This window comes from Taeniopygia guttata, chromosome 27 (genome assembly GCF_048771995.1).
Source record: "Taeniopygia guttata chromosome 27, bTaeGut7.mat, whole genome shotgun sequence".
Lineage (NCBI taxonomy): Eukaryota > Metazoa > Chordata > Aves > Passeriformes > Estrildidae > Taeniopygia > Taeniopygia guttata.
Genome location: NC_133052.1, coordinates 922212 through 939887, shown reverse-complemented (window position 1 = coordinate 939887; position 17676 = coordinate 922212). Strand labels below are relative to the sequence as shown.

The following is a 17676-nucleotide window of genomic DNA, read 5'->3' as shown; positions in this document are numbered from 1 at the left end:
ATCCCCTGCCCAGCCCGGGCAGTTGGAGCTCAGATCCCTCAGGAACTGCTGCCATTCCCTTCCCAGGGGATTTGGGGCTCACCCCAACGTTCCTGGCTGGGGAACATCCCAACATTCCCTCGTCACAGCCATCCTGAATCCACCAGGATCGTCCTGCTCTCCCTCCTCACCTCCCGGCAGGTGCAGGTGAAGGGAAGGAGCCAGGGCTGGAATCCCGCAGGAACCATTAAAAACTCTGGAATTTTGTCCTCACCTGCAAGGAGAAACAATAGATTTGTATTGAAATTCCCCATGCAACATTCCCAAAAAAATCTCCCCTGGCCTCCAGGAACCTCAGGGCACCAGCAGGACACGGCAGAGTGAGGAGAACCCGAGGAAGCTCAAAAACGGAACAGAACTGAAAAAAATAACAACTAAAAGAAAAGACCAGAGATACCACAGGGTACAAAATAGGAATTATTTATATTTTCCAAAAGAAAAACAAAAAGAGTTCCCAGCTATTGAAACATCTCTGCTGTAAGAAGTGACTAAATAGAAAGGGACAGGGCTGGCCCCAGACAGCCAGACCAGGTACAAACAGTGTAAGAATCACGGAGCAACTCAGGGACGTCGCACGCAGCCGTCAGCAAGAGTGAAATTCGTCCTGGGGGGATCTCGGGGTTTTCTTTCGTTAAAAAAAGAGGGAGGAAAGGGGAAACAAAGCAGGGAAAAATGCCCAGAGCATTTCCCACAATGTTTAGAACAGAAACCGTCGGCGCTGCTCTCGGCTCGAGGGGTCTGCAGTCCTCTCCCAGCACAGCCTTCACCGCCCCTCGCGCTCCGAGCTGACTTTTCATAGAAAAAGGGGGTTTTGAACCATTTTTTTTCTGTTTGCAGTGGACACACAAGTGCTAAAACAGCAAATTCGTCTCCTGCCGAGGGCAGCGGGGCACACGCTCGGCTCGGCCGCCAGGACTTGCGGAACGTTTGCCATAAATACTCCTGGAGGTTTCCTCGCCGGAACCTCGGTGAACTTCTGCCTTCGCTGCTCCCAAAGCCAGCAGAGCCCCCTGCCCCAGGCGTCCCACGCACACGGAGCCCGGGCCGGGCGGGCCGGGGAACAGCCGGATCCTGGAGGGCCTCAGGCGGGTGCAAGGGAACACACAGACACAGGGAATCGCAGGAACAGCCCCAGAGCCCACCCTCCCCCCTTTTCCCAAAGTTTCTCGGTGCTGTTGGACAAAGTCTGGATGTCACACGGAGCAGCCTCTTCCCCCCAACAACAGAGTCCAAGCTCCACGGGCCTCGCCGGCTCCCCGGTGCTCAAGGGCTGGGCAGCAGCGGCAGCAGCAGCTGGGGCCGCTTCCAGAAAAGCTCGGGATGAGGGCGGCGGGGTTTAGGATTGCTTCAGCCGCTTGCGGGGCGGGCCCAGGAACGGGCACTGCGCCGAGGCCAGCGAGCGATAGGCCTCGGCCACCAGGTGCGGGTGCGACACCACCATGGACTTCCAGCCCGACGTCTCCATCACGTCCGAGGCGTGGCTGCAACACAGGCACGGCGGCTGAGGGGCTGGGGTACCGGGAGTGAGCTGGGAATGGGGCTGGGGTACCAGGAATGTGGCTGGGGTACCGGGAATGTGGCTGGGAATGGGGCTGGGGTACTGGGAATGGGGCTGGGAATGGGGCTGGGGTAACCGGGAATGGGGCTGGGAATGGGGCTGGGGTAACCAGGAATGGGGCTGGGAATGGGGCTGGGGTAACCGGGAATGGGGCTGGGGTACCGGGAATGGGGCTGGGATAACTGGGAATGGGGCTGGGGTAACTGGGAATGGGGCTGGGGTAACTGGGAATGGGGCTGGGAATGGGGCTGGGGTAACTGGGAGTGAGCTGGGAATGGGGCTGGGGTACCGGGAATGGGGCTGGGGTAACCGGGAATGGGGCTGGGGTAACCGGGAGTGAGGTGGGAATGGGGCTGGGGTACCGGGAATGGGGCTGGGGTAACTGGGAATGGGGCTGGGGTAACTGGGAATGGGGCTGGGGTAACTGGGAATGGGACTGGGACAACCGGGAGCAAACTGGGACCAGGGACAGGGAATGGGGACTGGCAGAACAGGGAGCAGACCATGATCAGGGACTGGGATAACTGAGAACAAACTGGGATTACAGACGGGAATAACTGGGAGCAAACTGGGATTAGGGACAAGGATAACGGGAGCAGCCCTCCAGGTTCTTCCCAAGCCCTGAGGAACTCGGGGTTTTCCTCCTCCTGGGCTCCCTCAGGTGTCTGAGGGGTTTGGCCCCACTCCAGGCTGGGAGCTCAGGAGGAAAAGCTGCAGCAGATTCCAGCTGGGATGGCAGAACACAGAGCTCACCCCAAGCCCAGCTCTTGGCACAGGAATGCTTTAAATTGATGTAAAAAGCCCTGGAAGAACTGCACCCAGTGACAGAAATGCTCCATTTATTAAAGCTTGGCAGGGATTTTCCATCTGCTGCTGGATTGAGAGCTGGGATCAATCCCTCAGCATCAAATCATGGAATGCTTTGGGGTGGAAGGAGCTGAAAGCTCATCCAGCTCCATGGGCAGGGATGGCTCCTGCTACCCCAGGCTGCTCCCAGCCAGGACCATTCCAGGATTCCACACCCTGATCCTCCCCTGCCTGCACCTCCTGGTGATCCCAGCACGCTCCAGAGCAGCTCCCAGGCTGTTCCCACTCTGGACAACCCCAGGGCACAAGGCTGGCCTGGGTTTGGGGCAATTCCACGTGTGGAATGCTGGATAAACCACGGATCACAGGGAGGGAACTCAAAAATAGGAGAGCAGAACCTTCCCTGCATGGGCCAGCCCAGGAACCCTGCTGCTCCCGAGGAACAGCTCACAACAAATCCTGGAATCTTGGGGGTGGGAGGGAGCCCAGCCTTGTTTGTGTGGAGTGAGCAGTGAGAGGGGACAGGGGGAAGGAAAAGGGGAAAGGAAAAGGGGAAAGGGAAGGGTTCGTCCATCCTGGAGCAATTACTCACTAATTAATGAAGTCCACGGCCTGGGTTTTGAGCTGGTCTGCACTGTGCAGGTCAGCCAGGATCAGGATCTCAGCTGCATTCTCCACAGACAGGTTACTGCAGAGAGCATCCTCACACATCACCTTCAGCCTCTCCAGGGCATACTGGGGACAAAACCATGGAATTACACCTGGAATTACACCTGGGTGTGCCCAGGGACCCTCACACATCACCTTCAGCTCTCCAGGGCATCCTGGGGACAAAACCATGGAATTACACCTGGAATTACACCTGGGTGTGCCCAGGGACCCTCACACATCACCTTCAGCCTCTCCAGGGCATACTGGGGACAAAACCATGGAATTACACCTGGAATTACACCTGGGTGTGCCCAGGGACCCTCACACATCACCTTCAGCTCTCCAGGGCATCCTGGGGACAAAACCATGGAATTACAGCAGGGAACAGCTCAGGGGGGTGGGAACCCCCAAGTTGTGCTCCTCCACTTCAGGTTTGTACCCAGGAATGTTCTGTGCCCTGAGCTGGGATCCATTTGTGGGATCTTTGCCAGGGGATCAGCTCCATCACCACAAATTGGTCTATGATTAACTGGTTTTAGGTTCTGACTGAGATTTCCCCGTTAGGATTGGATTCAAATGCAGAATCCCAGCTCGTGAAGCCCTGAAGCCTGGCTCATAACAGAGGCAGAGCACTCCGAGTTTTCCCTGGCAAATTGAGAGGGCAAATCAAATTTCTTTGCTAATCTGTCTCAATAAATAAAGCTGTTTATGAGGCCAGCCATGAGTTTGGATAATTGCCTGTCAGAGGCTCGAAATGTAACAAATAAAGCCCGGCACTCTCCTGCTGGAGATGGAACATTCTCCTCCATGTATCCACTTTTTAGTTCCATTTTTGCTACAAATAACTCATTTTTAATTACATTGTTGGCCCCCAGTGGCCACTGTGGGCTCTCAGCAGCCACATTTCCCCTTCCTCCTTTTTTAATTCCACCTCAGCTCCCCCCAGCCTCCTGCACCCCGAGCTCCTGAAGTTGAATTTTGGTTGGTTTTGGGCTAATTACAGCTTTTTCCTAAGAGACAGCAGAGCTCTGAGGGAGCTGCTTCAGTCCCCGGGGTAAATATTGGTTGCTTTATGTGCTTTCATGGAGGAGTTTTTTATTCCTGCTTTTAAGGCACACAATGAGCTGGAAAGGGAAAGCAAAGCTGTGTTAAAAGGCAAGGAAGTCAGAATTAAAGCTCTCCCTGCCTTAAGTGCTGCTCCTCCAGTCAATACCTTGGAATATTGGATAAATGTGGGGATGGTTGTGACCACTCCTGGAATCTCCTGGCTCTGATTCCCACCTCAATTCCAGCTGGAATGGAGCTTTTCCCCCTGACCCAGCCCTGGGATGGAGCCCAGGGACACAAAGGGGCACAAAGCACCCCCAGACCAGGAGAAATCCCAGGAGCAGGGAAAATCCCAGGATTCCAGGAGCAGGGCAGAATCCCAGGATTCAGGCTCCAGACTGGATCTTTCCCTAGCACTGAGTCGCTTCTAAGGGAAAAAAGAAGAAAAAGGGAGTAATTTGGGTGGCAAATGATGGATTTTCAGGGGTTAACAGAGCTCTCACTCCCATCTCTGGGGCTGCAAAGGGAAGCGGGGAGAGCCCCAGGGAATTCCAGCGGAGCCCCAGGGAATTCCAGCAGCTCCCAGGAGCTGCAGGGACTGTCACTGCAGCAGGAAAACCAACACCATTTCCCCCTCCTCCATTTCCAGAGCCTCAGGGCTGGCAGGAGGAGAACTGTTTGTCCAGACTCTGCACTGCTCTGGGGATTTGGGAATAACCACATGGAAAAACATCCCTGGGTCTGCTCTGTAATTGTCTCCTCAGCCCAGCTCGGATCATGCTGAGCAGGCTCTTCTGGGAGCTCCAAAAAATCCTTAAAAATGAGCAGTAGAGCAAAAATTCCTGATGGTTTAATGGGAAGATCTGCAGCAGAGTCCTCTGGAAGCTCCAAAAATGCTCAAAAATGAGCAGCGGAGACAGAAATCCCTGATGGATCTCCAGCTGTGCAGCTCCAGGTGTGTTCTCTGTCAATCTGCTGGTCCAGGTGTGTTCCCAGGTTTCCCTGAAGGCCTCAGTTCTGAGGAACCTGCCCATCCCAGGGCTCTGGGAGCTCTGTGGAGAGGAAATCCCACGGTATTCCAGCTCCCCCAGCACCCCTAAATCCCGAGTTTACCTTGTCAGCAGCTGCCAGCAGGTCATCAGCCATCTTGTCCAGGTTTGGGGCCTTCCCGGTGTAAATGAAACACATCATTTCCTTGAAAACCTCGGGCTCCACGTCGTTGATCTCTACCCGGTTCTGCAGGGGGAAAAGGGAGCCTTTGGGGGTCTGCCCAGGGCCTCCAGGGCTCCTCCTGCCCCAAAACCCTTCAGTGGCACAGGGAAATCAGGTACGAGGAGCTGAACTTGAGAAAGAAAGGGAAAAAGGAGGGGGGAAATGGAAATGGAGGGGGGAAATGAGGGGGGGAAATGGAGGGGGGAAATGGAGGGGGGAAATGGAGGGGGGAAATGGAGGGGGGGAAATGGAGGGGGGGAAATGGAGGGGGGGAAATGGAGGGGGGGAAATGGAGGGGGGGAAATGGAGGGGGGGAATGGAGGGGGGGAATGGAGGGGGGGAAATGGAGGGGGGAAATGGAGGGGGGAAATGGAGGGGGGGAAATGGAGGGGGGGAAATGGAGGGGGGGAAATGGAGGGGGGGAAATGGAGGGGGGGAAAGGAAACGTGTGGATTTCCCAAGGGAACAAAGGCACAGCTGACCCTGATCCCTTTCCCTGCTCCCTGCAGGAGCAGAGGGCAGCAGCAGCAGTGCCAGGGGATGGATCCCCGGGCAGGGCCTTTCCCCTCTGGGGGTGCTGCTGCCCTGGCTCTCACCTTCTTGCTCTCCTCCATCTCGTGCTCGAACATGGCGCTGAACACCGGGGAGCGTGCTGTGGGGGGAACAGAACCCGCTGGGAGGGCTGCAGCACCTCCCCAGCTCCCCAGGGCCTGCCTGGGGCAACGGCATTCCCAGAGCAGCTGGGGCTGCTCCTGGATCCCTGGGAGTGTCCCAGGCTGGGCTGGATAGGGCTGGGAGCACCCTGGGATTGTAGAAGGTGTCCCTGCCATGGATGAGCTCTGAGCTCCCTCCATCCCAAACCATTGCCTCCATCCCACACCATTGCCTCCATCCCAAACTATTCCCTCCATTCCAAACCATTCCCTCCATCCCAAACCAATCCCCCATTCCCTCCATCCCAAGCCATTGCCTCCATCCCAAACCACTCCCTCCATTCCCCCCATCCCAAACCATTCCCTCCATCCCAAACCATTGCCTCCATCCCAAACCACTCCCTCCATTCCCTCCATCCCAAACCAATCCCTCTATCCCAAACCAATCCCTCCATCCCAAACCATGGCCTGCATCCCAAACCACTCCCTCCATCCCAAACCATTCCCTCCATCCCAAACCATTCCCAAACCACTCCCCCCATCCCAAACCATTCCCAAACCATTCCCCCCATCCCAAACCACTCCCCCACTCCCCCCATCCCAAACCATTCCCAAAGCAGTCCCCGCACCCCACAGCAGCCCCCGGGACACCCACCTGCCAGGATGGCTTTGTGGCCCTTGAACTCCTGGCCGGCCACGCAGAGGCAGCAGTCGGTGAAGCGCGAGTTCTCCCAGAGCCCGCCCAGCTCGTCGGCCAGGCGGCACTCGGGCACCTTCACCATGTTCATGGTGTTCTGCCCCGAGATGTTCACCGAGTCCTGCACCACGCTCACCTGGGCACGGGGACACTCACACACTGCCCTGCCCTGCCCTGCCGCCCTCCCAGGCACCGGGGGGTTAAAATTCCCCCCTTTTAAAGGATCCCGTGCAGAGATCCCTGCAGCGGGTTTGGGGTTTGGGTGTCCGTCCCAAATGCCAAACCCCAGCAGCACATTTCCCTCCCAGCCCCACGCTGACAGCACATCCATGCAATTCAGGAGGTCTCTGAAGGAAGTGGAACCGGATTTTTGCTCTTTCCCGATTTTTTCCAGACACCACACCTGACCCAGTTTCTCCTTCCATGCTTGTGAAACCTCCCCAATCAATAATGCAGCAGCCACCACTCCAGGGGCAATGAGGGACACACAGAGCTCAGCACAGGCCCCACAGGGACAGGGGCTGACCCCTCAGTGCCCTCCTGCTTCTCCTCCCAGGAGACCCAAATATCCTACAGCACAATTCAACCCCACTCCAGACTGAGTTCCACAAAGCCCAGCTTGGTCAGACAGGGAGGGAGATCTGGAGCAGGCAGATTCCCAATCCCTGCTCCAAAGGTGAGGAATCTACTCCAGAAGGGCCTCGCTGGGAGCCTGTGCAGCACCACCCCCGTGGTTAAACCAAAGCTGCAGCAGAGGCCAATTAGCAAAGCTCAGTGATTAATTGTGCCCGCTGCAATCCGGAGTGATGGAGGGGAAGCAGAGGTGAGGCCAATCCCTGGATTTGCTGTGCAGCCCAAAGTAAATCCCAGTTCTATTCAGGACCGGTGGCCAAGGGAGAGCAAGGACAGCCAGGGAAGCTCCACAGGGTGGGCAAGGAAAGGGAAGCAGAGAGTGAAGGAAAAGAAAAAAAGGGAAAAGAAAAGGAAATCCCAGCCTTGGATGCCAAAGTAGGTAAGGATTTGTTTCTGCCATGCCAGACTCTCCTTTCTCCTCCCATTTTGTCCTCAAGGAAGGGCTCCCTCCATCCCTAGGAATTTCTGCTGCTGATCAAACAACACTGAGATGTTTGCTCATTTAAACATGTGCATGATTATGATGGCCAAAACCTGGGAAAAAAAAAAACACCTCTAAAACAAACCAAAAACCCCCAAAAAATCCCAGCTGTCAAAGGACTTTGAAGCCCTTCTTTTATTCCTGAAAGAAAACACAGCAAAAGAGAAGACTCCCAGAAAAAAAGTGCAGGAGATGCAAGGAGAGAACAACTTGTTCTGCTCTCTCTGGCAAAAAAAAAACAGCTCCAGGAGAGGGTTTGCAGTTAAAAAGACAATGGGAGTGAGGCAGAGGAAGCTCTGAAGACATTAAATTAGAGTTCCTATTTGCTCATTAAGGTTTTTCAGCTTAAATCTCTGGGTTTGGAAATAACTGGCTGCATATTTGCCTGGAATAGCACAAGTGAAATAATAATGATGTTGTAGAAAAACACCAACACAGTGACCAGAAAATGGTGATTACTGCAAAATCCCCTTTTCGCACATTTTTCTCTTTGCTGGCTGTGCAGACACGTTGAAGGAAATAAACAGAAGCTCACTTTTATTGAGCAGGGCAGTTCCCAGTGCAGACCCAGGCTGTGATTATCCCAAATTAAGGAGCACAAACAGAGGGATGGGAACGCCAAAGCACCAGGAAACGATCCTCAAACCTGCCCAGTTCCCACCACCGCTCCAGGGAAAAGCCCAGCAGGAAGCAGCCAAAAGGCAGGGGAAAAGGCACAGGCAGGGGAAAGGGCACAGGCAGAGCGGAGAACCCCAGGGTGAGAACACCCAGCAGTGATCCCAACCCCGTCAGAGTGGGGTGAGGGAAGGCTCAGCCCTGCCTGGAGAGCTGTGTGGGGCTGGTCCTGCCTGTCTGGGAGTTGTGTGGGGCTGGGGAGCTGTGTGGGGCTGGTCCTGCCTGTCTGGGAGTTGTGTGGGGCTGGCCTGGGGCTCTGTGTGGGGCTGGGGAGCTGTGTGGGGCTGCAGCAGGGCTCACCTCACAGAACAGGGTCAGTTTGTCGTCTGGCAGGAGCCCGTTGGCCTCGTCCAGCAGGAAATCTCTCCTGATGAACTTCTTGAAGCCCCAGTCCTTGCCTTGCACGAAGCGATAGGCGCGCTGGCTCTCTGCGGGGTAGGCCTGGCTTAACCCGGGCCGGGGCACAGCACACCCCAGACCCTGGCCCAAATCACCCCAGGAGGTGTTTCACCCACCCCAGGAGGGTCTCACCCACCCCAGGAGGGTCTCACCCACCCCAGGAGGGTCTCACCCACCCCAGGAGGGTCTCACCCACCCCAGGAGGGTCTCACCCACCCCAGGAGGGGTTTCACCCACCCCAGGAGGGTTTCACCCACCCCAGGAGGGGTTTCACTCACCCCAGGAGGGTCTCACTCACCCCAGGAGGGTCTCACCCACTCCAGGAGGGGTTTCACCCACCCCAGGAGGGTCTCACTCACCCCAGGAGGGTCTCACCCACCCCAGGAGGGTCTCACCCACCCCAGGAGGGTCTCACCCACCCAGAGGGTCTCACTCACCCATGGCCTTGGTCTCCTCTCCCTTGGCGTTGAGGATGGAGAACTTGAACTTGGCCCTGACCTCGCTCTTGGGGCAGCTGACCAGCAGCAGGTACAGGGACAGGTAATCCTTGCTCTCCTCATCCAGCCCCTTGGGGTTCACACGTAAACACCTGCAAAAGGGGGGTGGGAATGTCAGGGATGCTCTGCGGGAAGGGCACTGTGGCATTTTCACATCTGCACAGCAAACAAGGGCTGATAACGACCCCTGAGCCCCAGGGGAGCACGGGGGCTGGAAGGGGCAGAGCTGGGGTACAGCTGCACCCCCACATTGGGAAAAACACCCAGGAATTATGGCAGCCCACCAAATCCCTAGGGAAAAGAGCAGGGAGAAGGGCTGGAATCACTGAGAAGCCCCCAGGATACCAATCCTCACAAAAGGAAAGTGAAATAAATAAAATGGAGGCAATGGCCTTGGGGAAGTACAACAAATGCAGAGAAATGGTTGATAAAATTCCACAGGAGGCAACTGCAAGGAACAAGAGATTTCTGGAAGGTTGGTGGTTCTTCAACAAAAAAAACCAACAGGGTTAAAAGGAAAAACTCCTCCTGTGTGAAGAAAAGGCAGGAAGAGGCTCTTCCATGACCTGAAACATGACACAGAATCCACCAAGAACAAAAAGCAGACGGATAATGAACAGCTCCCACACACAGGGACCAAATCCACAGATCCAGATGTTCCAGGGAGGGCTGAGAGCAGAGGGGACAAAGGTGACAGGAACAAAGGCAGGCCAAGGAAAGCACAGCTCTGCCACCCAAAGGAGGGAACTCACACTGTATCCCATGGATACAATTCATCCAGGGGCTGCTTTCCCACCAGTGGCACTGAAAAGGGAAATTCTGAACCACTCAGCAGCAGGGTAAAACCAGGAATCAGAGCCCAAGGATGCACCAGGACATGGCTCAGAGCAGACACAGGCGCTGAGCAAAGTCCGCTCTGAGTTACTGGAAATGACTGAGGCCTCAGGGAAGATAAGGAAGGTTTGGAGGACAGGGAAAGGCCCCAAATGAGGTCACCCTCAAGAGGCAGCAGCTCCTGGGCAGGAGCAGTGAGGGGACGTTGGCACTTCCCTCATCCCTGAGCTGCCACTCACAGAAAGGGAACTCGCAGGAGGAAAAATTCACTTTAGAACCCCATGGAGTATGAGGGGCTGGATGTGGGGGGTGATTTGGGCTGTGCACCCTCACAGCCTCACCTGGGTTCATCACTGAAATCTGTTTTGAGGGTAAACTGAGGATTTTGGTTTGTGTGCAAAGCCTGCAGAGGTGTTGGGGCTCCCACATGCAGGATAACCGTGTTTTCATGGATGCCCTGGCCCAGCCCACAGCCCAGCTGGGGTGAGCCCCTCTCCCTGGGCCTCACCACTTGAGTTTGTCGTTGGCTCCAGAGGAAAAGGTCGAGCTCTTGATGACCTCCCCCATCTCCTCCCGGCAGAAGCTGAAGTTGTTGATGGTCCACATGTAGGAGAACTTCACCACCTTGATCTGATGGAGAGAACAGAGCGTGGGGTCAGCCCTGCCCATCCCAGCTCCGGGTGGGGACCTGGCACACCTGGGGAATGGCTGCCAGGGGCACCGGCTGCTCCAGGGCTCCTGAGAGACAGCTGCAGTGTGGGGCCGGGGTAACTGCTGTGTAACTGCTGTGTAACTGCTGTGAAACTGCGAGTAACTGCCGAGTAACTGCCCAGTAACTGCCCTGTGCGGGACTGCAGCCATGGCTGTGCAACTGCTGCATTTAACTAGAGTGTGTAACTGCAGTGTATAACTCCCCTGTGTAAATCCCTGTGTGTAACTGCAGTGTGTAACTGCCCTGTGTAACTGCCCTGTGTGTAACTCCCCTATATAAGTGCCCTGTGTGTAAGTGCAGTGTGTAAATGCCCTGTGTGTAACTCCCCTATGTAAGTGCAGTGTGTAAGTGCCCAGTGTGTAAGTGCCCTGTGTGTAAGTGCAGTGTGTAACTGCCCTGTGTGTAACTCCCCTGTGTAACCGCCCTGTGTGTAAGTGCAGTGTGTAAGTGCACACCCCAGCCCCAGCCCCAGCTGACCTGTGTGTAGCACCAGCTCTCGGCCACGGGCCCACTGGACATCTCTGCCGGAGGGGGGGGACTCGGCACCCTGGACATCGCCAGCTTGGAATCGGGCAGGGCACAGGCGGCAGGAAACGGAGATCAGCTGCACCTGGGAGAGAGGAACCACCGAGATCAGAACCAGGGGGAGAGAGAGGAACCACCGAGATCAGAACCAGCAGAGATTGGGAGATCAGCTGTACTTGGGGGAGAGAGGAACCACAGAGATCAGAACCAGGGGGAGAGAGAGGAACTACAGAGATCAGAACCAGCAGGGATTGGGAGATCAGCTGTAGCTAGCAGGGAGAGGAACCACCAAGATCATCAACCTGAGGGTCACAGAGAGGCAGACAGAAACCATCAGAACTGAGGACAAATCAAACCAAGCCGAGGGGTTCCATCTCCCTCTAAACCCCTCCAAAACGTGATGTTACACTGAGTGTTTCACTGAAACGTTTCCAGCCAGCACAAAGCACCCCAAAGCCCAGCCCGAGGCCCAGGACGGAGGGATTTGGCAGAGGGAAGAGCCCGGCTGAGCCTTCTGCTCACGGCTCTGTGTCCTGCAGCACCTCACACACAGCGGGGTCATGGATCCCTCCAGCAGGAGCAGCAGCCAGGGAAGGCAGGCAGGGTTTTTGGGATTGGCCACCTGTCTGCACGCTGAGCAACAAGATGGTCAGGGATGGAAAGGCTTCAGCAGGAGGAAACGCAGGGAATAAATAAACAAACCACCAGAGCAGGCCATGAAACTGGATTCTTTGTTAAAACTGCAGTAGATTTCAGTGATTTGGTTTGTAACTAACATGGTTTTACTCGTTGCCACCCAAGGTATTCTGATCTCTGAAAATGCAACGTGTATTTAAGAAGAGTTAAAAGGATGGATTTAAAAATTCATAAAACCAACTTAAAATAACTTTGGAATCCCCTGAAACAGCAGTTCCACACATCCCTGGCCAGAAGGTGGGAATGAAACCCCCAGCCACAACCAGCTCCTGGTCTTCTCCCTGACAGGGAATTCTCCACTGGCTGGGTCTGCCTGCTCAGGACACTTCAGATGTCACCAGGTGTCACCTCCCCAGCAGCGCTGGCACCTCTGCCCAGGAGCTGGATGGAAAAGCACGGCAGGCACGGAGGTTTGAGGGAAATATTTGGGAAATAATTCAGATATCACGGCTCAGGAGAGGCAGGGACACACGTCAGACACAGGCAGAAATATCAAAGCACAGGAAAACAAAACAGAAAATATTATTTTATGGCCCCCTGTGTACAGTGAGAGTTTGCTACTGCTTGGCTATAAATAACAAACTCCTGGCTCGGGAGAGAGTTAAAATCACAGCTCAGAGCAGAGCGAGTCTCACCCCATTCCCAAGCACTTCCAGATGGAGACATTGGATCCGAGGGCAGAGCCAGAGACCTGGGGAAGCACAGGAAACGTTCCCGTGTCTCCCTGTCCTGCCAAAATCCCCTCCCAGCTCCACAGCTCAGCTCTGCCTCCAGCAGGGAAACCCCTGAGACCTCACCTGCCACAGGTGGGCACAGAAACCCAACAAACAATCCTGGAACAGACTCCGGAATCACCGGACTTTTGCCCCAAAAATCAGTCATTTTCTGCCTCTCAGGGTAAACCAACTCCCTCCTAAGAAACGCAGCAGAAATTCCCGGGAATTTCCACTTCCAGCCAGGTTTATTCACGGAAAGGGAACTCAGGGCAGGCTGGGAAGGAAGGAAGGAGATTTTTAATTGAGGGGTTCAAAAGATGAGTGGCTGCTCCTGGGGCCAGCAAAGCATCAAAGAGTGCCTGGGAACACTCAGGGAGAGGGAGCAGGACGGGCTCATGGAGCAGGAAAACAAGGGATGAGGCAGGAAAAGCTCCTTTACTCCCTGCATCCTTCAAAGCCTCGGGAAGGACAGCAGGAGGGTGGCTCTGGAACTGGAAAAAGGGGGGAAAGGGCAGGGAATGAAAGGGCAGAGCTGCCCATTTCTGGAGCAATGTGGGCAGAGCAGTAATCAAAGCCACCCTTCAAAGGCAACACAAATTCCTGAATGACTTTTTCACCTGGCCCGGGACAGCAAACGAACTCGTACCTGTCCAGCTCTGCTCTCCCTGCTGAAATCTCCCTGTTTGCTCTGCTCAGGGCTCAGTTTGGCCCCAGCCTGAAGGGATTTCCACACTCCCAGTGATTCTGGAGGCTCGGCTGGACTGGGCGGAGGAGCCCCCAGCAGGCCCAGCTCTGTGAGTGACCCCACAGAGGGCTCTGGGGGGCTCCCCGAGTGCTGCCCGTGCAGGGGCGGGCATCGGCTCTGGAGCTGTGCCCGGCTGGCTGCACACCCGGGCTCTGCTGGCCCTGCCAGCCCGCTGCCACCACGGGGGCTGTGCCCTGCTGGACACCGGGGCTGTCCCCTCCAGGGATTTCCCTGCCCGGGAATTCACCTGCTAAAAGTCTCTGCGTGACACGGCCCAAAATGTCCCTGAATGCTGTAAACTAAATGTTTGTACCCTGAGCACTCCAGAGCATTTTCACCAATTACTGACCTCACAAGACCTCTAATATCTAAAATTAGCCCATTTTCAGATTAACCTCAGGACTTCTGTTGTGTTTAATTCTGCCCCAGGTGTGCACAAGGCCGTTCACTGCTGCTGGAAAATTATTTCTGTTATCACAAGTTGGATCAATTTTCAAAGCCCCAGCGTTGCTGTGTTTAATTCACAGCCCAAGTGTGACACCAGACCCAGCCTCAAATGCACAACTCAAACCTTGTGTTTGTGCCTAAAACCATTTTTAAATCCTGAGCCAGAACCTTCTCAGGAGGATCTGTAACACAGGCTGAGAAAAGCTGAACCGAGGTCATAATATGAAAATTTCAGCCCTATTTTCTCTAAAACCAGTAGAGCCTCCTGGGCTCTGCTGCATACATGGCCAAACCAGCACCTTCCAGATGGGAATGTTTAATCCCTGCCAAGATCCTGACTTTATGAACTCTACAGATGCCTAAAAATAAACTTTATAAACTCCACAGATGTCTAAAAATCCCTGGAGCTGCGAGGCCAGTGACACCTCGGATCACAGCAGTGCAAGCCCTGCCTGCAGCCAGAGAATTCCCTCCCAGGACACCCGGGAATTCCCCAGGCACTGACCACAGTCAGGTCTTTGGTGCCTTTCCAGCCCTAAAAATGGGGAGCTAAAACCCCAAAACAACCCCAGCCCCCCCTCTCCCAGTTCCAGCTCATCCCTGCTCCGTGTTCTCCTCCTCCTCAGCCGTGCACAGCAGCACAGAGACTTCCAGAACCTCTCGTGGAACAGCACAAAGCCCACAGGGATCACCCACAGCTCCTGGCTCTGCACAGGCCATCCCAAAATCCCATCCCTGGGCAGCCTTGGGAATGTGCTCATTCCCTGGGGAGCTGTTCCGGTGCTCCACCACCCTCTGGGGGAAGAGCTTTCCCCTAAAATCCACCCTAAATCCCTAAAATCCACCCCAAATCCCTCCTGACACAGCCCTCGGGTCCTGTCCCTGCTCACCAGAGAGGAGAGCTCAACACTCAATTACCACTCAGCTCCTTCGTCCCACAGCAGGCACTGAAGGGACATTTAAAAACAGGAAAACAACAACCAAAAGAATCCAATCGATTCCCAGATCAGCTTCTGAACAGCAGCAGCTCCTCCGCCTCCTCGAGGGTACAAACGCCTCACCCACAGCAGCTTCCTGCCCTGTCAGGTGTTTCTGCACTTGGCCACACGTTCTCATTCCAGGGCTCTCAACTCCCAGCACAGAAACTCCCGGCAGCAGCTCCTGGACTGAGAACGAAGGAGCAGCTCTCTCACTAAAAGGGTTTTGGCCGTCCCCGTTTGTTTATTTTGGGCTTTCTCCATTTTCCGACAGGTTTGTGCTGCGTTTCCTCTCTGCACCGAGCAGCAAAGCCCAGCAGAGCGAGGCTGAGGAGCCAGAGGGATCTTACATAATCCTCCAGCCGTGCAGCAGCTCCAGCCGGAGCGGGTGGGGAGCAGGGATCCCACAGAATTCCCGTGGGATTCCCGGGCTGCAGCTCCCCCTGCTCGGGATAACGCCCAGGCCTGGATGATCCCGAGTTCCCAGGGGGCAGGAGCCAGCAGCAAACCCACGCTGGGCACTGCCAGGAGCGAGGCCGGGACGTGCCCAGGACAATCCCGCTGGCAGCAAGCTCAGCCCGCAGCCCCTGCCCAGGAGAGGCTTCCAGATTAACCCCAGTGGAAACTGGGCCAGAGCTGCTCAGTTAACTGGTTTAACATCTAGCAGGGACACGGGCAGCACCGGAGCCTCCTCCACAGCAAAGCAGCAGGAAACTGGAGGAAGGATGGCACAAGAAATTGTGGGGGTTTGAAGCGCTTCAGTGTGGGCTGGGCTGGCAGTGATGCCCTCACTTTAACCACCCTCCCTCAGCTGTGTTTGTGCCCAAATCCTTGAGATTTTGGGGAGAAAAGGGGTAGTTTTATACCAGGAACTCAACTCCAGCCAATCAGGCTGTCAAACGTGGGAGAAGTTTCCATTTGAGGGGCACAGTTCTGTGCCACTGTCCCCTGCTGATGCAGGGACAGGACGACACCCTCTGAGCATTCTGCTGCTGGGCTGTCCGGAGCTCAATCCCACCCAAAACATAGTAACAAAAAGGGGGGAATAAAAACCATCTGTTTTTTCTTCAGGTCACAACAAAACAAAGGAGAAAATGACACTAAACAGTTGTGGGCAGCTGGTTGGAAAATGTCACTGAAAGGGAAATCAGGCGGATGTTTTACTGAAATAATTCAGGGTTTAGAGTTCTGTTTGATAAATCATAAATAAGTGTCATGCTTCAAACTCTCAGAGGGCTTCACAACAAGCCACCACTTAGAACTCCAAAGGCAAAGTGGGAAAAAAAGAGGAAATGAGGGAGAAGTGTTTCTTTTCCTTATGTCAGGACGATGCTCTGGAACCACAACACAAACACATTCAGCCATGCTGAGTTAGGGAGAGCTGACAGCAGATCTCATCACAGCTGAGATCCTCCTGCCCCTCTCAGAACTCCTGTCAGACCCAGACCATTCCATCTCCCACTCCAGGCGCTCCTTCCCCTCTGGAACACCAGGAATGCGGACGATGCTTGGCAGCAGCAGCGCTCCAGGACGGCCCCAGCTCCCCGGGAAAGGGAATTATTTCCCTTTCCACACTGCAGGATGATGCACCATTTCCTCCAAGCAGCACCACAGGCCCGACCCGGCCTGGGGAGCAGAGCCGCGAGCCCGGCTGCCGTTCCCAGCGAGGCCAGCCCCGCTGCTGCCCGGGGAACGGGCTCCCATTGTGGCCAGGCCACAACCTGTCACCCTCAGCGCCCGATCCCGGCGCTCCCACCGCGGCCCGCCTCGCTGCTCCCCGCTCCGGCTCCTCACCGGCTCGGGGCACCCCCAGCCCGTGTCCCCCCGCCTGGAGACCTCCAGCAACCCCCGCTCCAGCTCTGTCCCCAACTTTTCCCCGTCACCTCCCGCCCCCCCTCGTCCCTCAGGCCCTGCGCTCCCCCCCTCCCCTCACAACTCCTTCCCCTCCGCTCTCACCTCGCGGCCCGAGGAGCGGCCCCGCCGGCGGTGCGGCGCTGCTGGGAGGCCGGAGGGAGGCGGGGAGCGCTGCCCGGGCAGGTGCGGTGTGTGGGGACGGCGGCCGGACCCCGCAGCCCCCTCAGGAGACCACCGGCAGGCAGGGATCACTATTTGGCAGCATGTCCTCCCGGGCCGCTCTCCGCCGAGCGCGACCGGCGGCTCACTATTGCGCAGGTGCCCGCAGCAGCTCAGCGCGCATGCGCGCGGGTCCGGGGCGGCGCGCGTCGGGGGGGGGCCGGGATATGGCGCTGCCCTGCGCTCCCCTCACGGCCGCGCACGCGCACTGCGGGGCTGACGCCGCCGGCCACGCCCACCGCTTCTTCTTCTTCTTCTTCTTCTTTTTTTTTGGTTCTTTTTTTTTTTTCTTTCTTTTTTTTTTTTTTTAAGCCGCGCGCCCGTCGCGCGAGACCTCTCCGGGCCGGCTGCTGCGCATGCGCTGTGCCCCGCAGCCCTCCTTGTGGCGGCTCCCGTCCCTCCTGCGCCCTCACACACCGATCATCAAATGATGGCAGCTCCCGTCCCTCCTGCGCTCTCACACACCGATCATCAAATGATGGCAGCTCCCGTCCCTCCTGCGCTTTCACACACTGATCACTGTGTGGCAAATCCCTTCCCTCCTGCGCTCTCACGCACCCATCACTCTGTGGCACCTGCCTGAGGGAATGGCAGGAGCCATC

At 56.0% G+C, this 17676-nt stretch overlaps 1 protein-coding gene across 2 annotated transcripts; it reads right to left on the bottom strand.

Moving 5' to 3' along the window:
- Window positions 1–443: 443 nt before the first annotated feature.
- SPOP (speckle type BTB/POZ protein) lies at window positions 444–17241 on the bottom strand. Of its 2 annotated transcripts, XM_032743705.3 has the most exons (10): window positions 16958–17232; window positions 11373–11505; window positions 10692–10813; window positions 9290–9441; window positions 8754–8881; window positions 6623–6800; window positions 5911–5966; window positions 5216–5338; window positions 2997–3139; window positions 444–1520 (listed from the first exon to the last, which is right to left on the bottom strand). In XM_032743705.3, the coding sequence occupies exons 2-10, from the start codon at window positions 11448–11450 to the stop codon at window positions 1376–1378; spliced, it is 1125 nt and encodes a 374-aa protein (XP_032599596.1). In that variant the 5' UTR covers window positions 11451–11505; window positions 16958–17232; the 3' UTR covers window positions 444–1375. The 2 variants fall into 2 exon arrangements, with proteins under 2 accessions (XP_032599596.1, XP_041577426.2); XM_041721492.2 differs by lacking the exons at window positions 444–1520; window positions 2997–3139 and adding an exon at window positions 3196–3318 and having other exon boundaries at window positions 16958–17241.
- Window positions 17242–17676: the final 435 nt, after the last annotated feature.

Coding starts and splice junctions, on each gene's coding strand:
- SPOP (XM_032743705.3), bottom strand. CDS start 11,450: ATGTCCAGGGTGCCGAGTCCCCCCCCTCCGGCAGAGATGTCCAGTGGG. Junction 5,967..6,622: donor CCACAAAGCCATCCTGGCAG/GTGGGTGTCCCG, acceptor TTCCCCCCACAG/CACGCTCCCCGGTGTTCAGC. Junction 5,339..5,910: donor AGATGGAGGAGAGCAAGAAG/GTGAGAGCCAGG, acceptor TTCCCCCTGCAG/AACCGGGTAGAGATCAACGA.